The following is a 6,738-nucleotide window of genomic DNA, read 5'->3' on the forward strand; positions in this document are numbered from 1 at the left end:
TCAGCAGGATCTGCCAAGGGGAGGGTGAGATATGGCAAGGCGTTTTGTTCCTAGAGCCACTGGCACAAACTCTGCAGGGCTTGAAGCGGTTGTTACGCTCTGTGTATTTTTGTTTCACTTTTTGTGAAGGCCGATCATCCTGAGGTCCCTGAGACGGCTGTGATTGGGTATCCACACAAGATCAAAGGAGAAGGTATGTGAAGAGCAGCGTCCTGACATGACATCTATGTACGCTTTCCTTAATTTCCAGCCTGGGCTGCGTGTTAGGAGGTGCCCGGGAAATGGAAGGGCAGTTATTCTTAGGCTGACTGGCGTTGCAGCCCCAAGAGGCAAAGACAACCATGAAAATAACTGTGTGTTCTTAAGCTGGGTGCAGGTATTACTCCCTAAGCTGCTTTTGCATATAGTGTTTACATATGTGGTAGAGCTTCCTTCAAAAGAACTGTGCTCAGAGATGTCCTCTGAACAGAATGGGAATAGCTGATCTGCGCTGGCCAGCTTTTGATCCCAGTGACACTTTGGTAATTTATGTTGTCATTGTTACTGAGATCAGTCTGGTCCATAGATGCCAAGAAAGGCTGGGCCATCATTTAAGGGCTGGAATCTCACTCCCTTTTGTGAACAGGATTTATGGTTTTCTTGGCAGTCCCTAGATTATGCACAGGAATGATTTGAAACCTGTCTTGGCATTCAAATGAGCATTCCTGGTCTTGCCAACCAGGATCTAATATGAGGTATGTGGCTTCTGCTCATTTGTCTTCCAGGTGCCTTTGCTTTCATAGTGCTGAAGGAGCAGACAGCTCATGTAGACCGTGTCAAAGAAGAGCTCAAAACCATAGTGGCTTCCAAGATAGCAAAATATGCTGTGCCTGACCACATTCTGGTAAGTGGGCGACTGTAACTGGTAAAAACAGGACGAGGAAGGGCCACGTTGAGGAAGCCTCCCCTTCCTGCCGGCAGTGCTGCTGTTGTGGCCTCTCTGGCAGGACGAAGCAGCAGGAAAACAGAAATAGTTGGAGGGATCCCTACATAGGGGAGGGCAAGTGCAGTGGTCTGCATGTGCTCCTTCTCCATGCCTGAAGATCAGCAGTGACCCAGAGGGTGGCTGGGATATTACAGCAGCTCTAGCCTTCAGAGCAGCTTCTGGGTGGGGCTCTTACAGAGCATGTTTTAGAGCTACCCTGAGGCTGCACCATTTGGCCCAGATGCTTTAAATGGGATGCACAGGGAGTGTTGAGAGCACCATGCTTGGCAGAGGGGAACCCCAGGCCCACCCTGTGCCTCAAGATACGCTTGATGTCCCTGTTCATCATGCAGCAGCATTACTGCTCCATACAGCTCCTGCCCTCAGCTAACCCCTTGCTGAAGCAATGTAGCGCTGCTCTCTGTGGCCCTGTGCAGTGGATCAGATAAAACCCCACCAAACCATAGAGAAACGCCACAACCTTTAGTGTCACTGAGAGGCAGAGTGACACTTTCCACTGCCCAGCTATTTTGCATTGATAATTAGCATCAAGCCGAGCTCCACTGGCTGTTTGTATTGCACAGCTCTGGCGGCTGTTCAGCCTGACCCTGGGAGGACTGAGGAGCTCCAGGCTCTATTTCAAGCTTCCTTACCTTTCAGCAGTTCACGTTGTGTGTTTGGGGAGAATGCCCAAAGCTGCCCCTTTGCTGCCTCCCCCTCCCCACCCCACCAAGGACTGCCTGCATCCATTCCACTCGCTGCTTGGAGGCAGTAACCAGACCACTTTTTTAAGGGGCTCTGCTTTAGCCACATGCCTGGAAGGTGGACACCAAGACACAGGTTACAGAACACAACAGGAGCAGGCAAGGGTGGCTCATTCAACTTGGAACAGTCCCAAGACATCCTCAGGGAGCTGGAGCGCTTCCAGAACTTGCAGGTTTGCAAGGACACACCTCTGTTTCCCTGTCTTTGGGGGTGGTCCTGCAGAGAAGTCCTACAACTCTTTCCTTGCATGTTAGTTAATGCTTTGGAGTTTTGTAGCCTACTGGCCTGATCATGGACCAAAATGTGAGAGCTGCTAGCTAGCGTCCCTATTCAGTGCCTGAGAATGCTTTACCAGGCTCAAGTTTATGCTAAAGCCTTTGAATTTGCTGCTAAGTCTTTTGCAGAAAGCGTAGCCAAGACATTTAACATTCTTCTGCTCGTGAAGGAAGGCATGTAGGCTGACAGATATGATCAGGCAGAGAGAAACATGAGCAGACACGAGTTATCCCTTGAGTAGGAGATGCTGTAGCTGGCGTGCAGTATTGCGTGCTTTATATTCCTGCCCTGTAAAGGAGAATGTCTGTTTGTTCTGGTAATGTGCAGAGATCTGTGTCATCATGAGTGCCTGAGATTTCAAGTGTAACTAGCTTTCTAGTTCAATAGTTAACAGCTTATTCAGGACCTGATTCTCCTAAGAGCTGTGTCTCCCACAGCACCTGGCCTGGAGATACACAGTGATGAGTAAAAGGGGAGCAAAGTCCACTTAAAGAAGAATAAAATTTATAGCACAAAGAATTTATGCTAGTGACACTCCTTTCCTTGGACATAAACTAGAGTGCTCAATGGTTTAGTATTTCCCAGGAGCCTCAAAGGAGCTGTGGCCATGAGATAGTGTGCCAGGCCTAGGACAGTTCAGCCAAATTTCCTTGCAGTTTCCAGCAGGACCCAGGTCCTAACATTGGTGTGTCTTTCCCTTCTCTGCAGGTGGTGAAACGTCTTCCTAAAACCCGATCAGGGAAGATCATGAGAAGGCTGCTGAGGAAAGTAGTCACTGAACAATCAAACATGGGAGATGTCACCACACTTGATGATCCAAGTGTTGTCAAGGAGATATTGGATGCTTACCAGAAATACAAGGAGAGGAGTTCCTCATAACAGACAGCTCTGGAATCTCTCTCCTCTGGAAATGTGGAAGGTCTCAAATAACCAGGCAAACGACATAGTTCTCTCTTGATTTTTTTTTAAAAAAAAAACTCTGTTCCCTTCTAGGGGAACAAGATTTTCCACTCCACAATGTATTTTGAGATGCACAGAGCTAGGAGCAATCTGCAGATTTGCACAGTCAGTGAGCTCCCTTTCATTGCCTGTAGGGCTGTTGTAGAGCAGCCATCGATGGTTTCCATTAGCTATGATGAAATTTAATACTAGCTGAAGCAAGATGCAGACGTTAATGTTTCTCATTTTAATGTTACTGTACAGGGAAATATTTTTATACAAGACTTCTGCTGTTTTAAAAGAAGCCCCGGAATACACTTCAATTTTTCCTTCAACTTGGATATCTGAGTTCAAGCAGCTGTATTTCCCTGCAACTGTGGTTGCCTTTTCAGCATTTCTAGTAGATGTTTCATATATGTCATTAGAGAAATAAGAAGGACATGGCTAATCTGGTAATTCTTGTGTTTACCAATACCTCCTTCAGCTTTCCTCATAAGGTTTTGTCCTGGGACTTGCCAGAGATGATGAGCCTGTGTCCCTTCATGTCCCACCTAGGTAACCCAGCACTAGCACTTCCAGCTGAAGAACTGAGTCACAAAGCCTACTGCTGAACTTTGTTCATGTCCTCAATGCACTGCCAGTTGCATAGGAAGAGTTTGGTCCCACGTGTTTTTGTTCTGCTTTGAGAAACTGAGATGACCAACTGGGCTTTTAAAGTAACTGTCCTCTTCCTCATCGGTGATAACTGGATCAGTGTTGTCCATTGTGGTTCGCTTCTGCATATTAGACGTGGTGGTCTACAACTGGTAGATCTTTGTTGCCAGTTGGTGATTTGTGTAGGTGCCTTTGTTTCTTGAAGTCGCTATGAAAAGTGACAATGTTTGCTTGCTGTCTGTCCAAGAAGCACTGGAAAACAAAATCCCGAAGTGCTCAAGAGAGGTTTGAAGCTGAGTGAGATGTGCTAGAGGCTTCATTGTGACTTGCCGGGCTCTGTGATTTCTGACCAGGGCCTGTAATCTTGTTTGCTCCAACAAAGACAGGCACCCAGCTTGGAGCTAGGTTTGTTCTCCTGTCAGACATTATGACTTAATGCTTATTGTTTCAAGTTGAGCCCTACCATATCTGCCCCTTCTGCACACTGCCCTGCTGATCTTCCAAAGAGTTAAGTGCCAGGTGCAAATTGCACAATCCACAAAGAAGAAGGAAGTGCCTCTTAGATGCCTTCTGGAAATGACTGTAGCATTCCAGACCAGCAATCTCAGAACAGCAGGGAATGATGGCCTTTGTCTTTCGTATGCTTTTAAAATTGCAACTAATACTTTCTGTGTTTTATTTCTGGACTCGTTTTGTCATTAACACATTTTGATTGAAGCACTGCTTATATTTGGGCAGTTCAGAAGAATTTGCTAGTAGGTCTTCTGTCCTCTGCTACATCACTGAGGGTCATGGAAAAGCCTGTATGTGCTGAATGCCTTTGAGACTTCTGCCACTGCTAAATTTGGTTTAAGCTGACTGAGGGTTCACAGTGGTTGGAGGGGCTACAGAGCATGCCAGGAAGGCATGATAGAGGTCTCCTCCCCTCTCCCTGGGTGCAAAAGCTCAAGGTATATGCCAGTGTGGTGTGCACGGTGCTGATCCTGGGAGTGTGTGCCACAAGGGCTCAGGCAGAGCTTCTCCATCTTAACCTGCCTAAGCCGAGTGACTGTTAACCACCATCCCAGTGCTGTAGCTGGGGTCACTCCATCAAACTTTGCAGTCCTGCCTCTGTCTTTCTCAGGTGACAGTCTGCTTAGTTTCACAGAGCTGTGTATTTTGGCCCACCAAACCCTTGAGTAAGTGGCAGAAATGCCAATTTTTGCCCTAGTTCTACAGGGGTGACTTATTACTGAGTTTTACTAGAGCGGCACTGCCTTTGCCAGTGGGACTGTGTACTGGAAAGACAATCCGTGCACCTAACTGGAGGCAGGAAGGGCAGGAAGGAAATCATTAAGGTGATTCTGTAGGACTGGGAGAAGAGTGGTGAGTTTTTCGGCCAGCAGAGATTCTGGTACCAAATGGGGAAGCAGGCTGCTCACAGTACGATCTGTTCTCAAAGACAGGCGTGTTGTCTTAGATCCCAGAGTTCCTCGGAGTACTGTAGCTGCATTTGCTGTTCTTTTCTTTAAAAAAAACCCTAAAATAAATTTAAATGTCTCCAGGGACTGGGTAATGCAGTAGGGAATATCATGCTTTGTTAAAATTCCCATCCTTCTGAGTGCAATCCATTTTTGCTTAAGGTAAGCAGACACCCTGTGGATTTTGTGTGAAGTCAAAGATCAGAAAGTTTGATAGAGTTGAGAGGATGTTAATATTTTAGGAGAGAGCCACTATATATATCCTCTATTGCCATTGCAAAAGAAAAAAAAAAACAAAACCAAAACACTTAATTAAGTGATTTTCAAGTGGGAAGCAGCTAGGAGTTAATGTTTTTCACAGAAAAAGTAGACTCCCTTGTTTAAGTTGTCTCCACGCAGTCTGAAATACAGTGTGGAGGAAGAAAAATGACTTTTGAACAAGGTTAAACATCTTCCTCTTAGTCAGGAAAGCATTTCCTATATTATAGATGTAGAATTTCCTTGTCCTGTTGACCTGAAATTTCCCTGCTAAGCTGTGACCCAGTGGTCACAGACACATGGTCTAATTCATCTGAGCTGTCTTGTGAAGATGAGCTGTGTGAGGAGGAATGTGCTTTGGTGCATTGAGATGTTCGTCACACAGTTCCTCTGCTCAGGGGAAAATGGGAGGTAGGTGCACTCCCTCACCTGCATCCCTGTTGTCTCAGCTTACATGGCCTTGGGGACCACGGCTGCCACTGAGGTTACAGGCTGACCAGGTAGCTGCAGCACCCCAATAAATTCACACCCATGCCAGCTATAGTGTGGACTGACTAGTTACAAACAAACCTCATACTGGGAACTTAGAATCATAGAAGGGTTAGGATTGGAAGGGACCTTAAAGATCATCTAGTTCCACCCCCCCTGCCATCAGCAGGGACACCTTCCACTAGATCAGGTTGCTCAAAGCCTCATCCAGCCTGGCCTTGAACACTTCCAGGGAGGGGGCATCCACAACTTCCTTGGGCAACCAGTTCCAGTGTCTGACCACCCTCACAGTGAAGAACTTCTTCCTAATATCTAATCTAAACCTGCCCTCTTTCAGCTTAAACCCATTTCCCCTTGTTCTGTCATTAAAGCCTTCTAAAGCCTTACAATCACGTCACCAGCATGTGCAAGATGAGTGCTGCTTGCCTGCCATCGAGTACCACGGTAGCCGCTCTGTTTCTTCCTTGCACATTTCCACAGCTGAGCTGTGATCCTTGGGATGTCCATCTGCTCAGGGGCCCTGCGGGGTATCCAAAGAGAGGACGTGGTGCTGTTGTGCGGCTCACGTAGTGTTCTGCAGGGGACAGAGCTCCTGCTGGGCAGCCTCAGCTCCCACCTCTCCTGGTAAAACAGCACTTCTGCAGGTATTCCTGTACCAGCTCTTGGAGTGACACCCCGGGCTCAATTCCTCTAATAGCAGGCTGGCAGAAACAGCTAGGCTGGGCTTCGAACTGGTATTTCTCATGAAGGGAATACTGTGCTTTACTGGGTAGGCTACTCATAAAAAGCTTTGCCAAACAGCTGTAATTTTCCAACCAGAGAAGTCCCCCTTTCTTCTTTTTCCCCATGATCTCCGCTAACTGCAGCAGTTGCATCTTCAGTGCAAGCCTGAGTTGAACTTTGCATTTTTTTATTTTTTTTTTATTCCCTGGA

At 46.8% G+C, this 6,738-nt stretch overlaps 1 protein-coding gene across 1 annotated transcript in view; it reads left to right on the forward strand.

The window, feature by feature from the left end:
• The window catches only part of ACSS1 (acyl-CoA synthetase short chain family member 1), a gene marked incomplete at its 5' end in the record, with an annotated part of 29,566 nt that extends 26,523 nt beyond the window's left edge, over positions 1 to 3,043 (forward strand). Inside the window, 3 exons of the mRNA XM_010170994.2 lie at positions 130 to 193; positions 765 to 883; positions 2,714 to 3,043. Of these exons, the coding sequence (XP_010169296.2) occupies positions 130 to 193; positions 765 to 883; positions 2,714 to 2,884 (354 nt within the window). The remainder of the gene's footprint in view (positions 1 to 129; positions 194 to 764; positions 884 to 2,713) is intronic.
• Between the last annotated feature and the right edge of the window lie 3,695 nt (positions 3,044 to 6,738).

The sequence above is a fragment of the Antrostomus carolinensis genome, unplaced genomic scaffold (assembly GCF_000700745.2).
Source record: "Antrostomus carolinensis isolate BGI_N321 unplaced genomic scaffold, ASM70074v2 scaffold36176, whole genome shotgun sequence".
Lineage (NCBI taxonomy): Eukaryota > Metazoa > Chordata > Aves > Caprimulgiformes > Caprimulgidae > Antrostomus > Antrostomus carolinensis.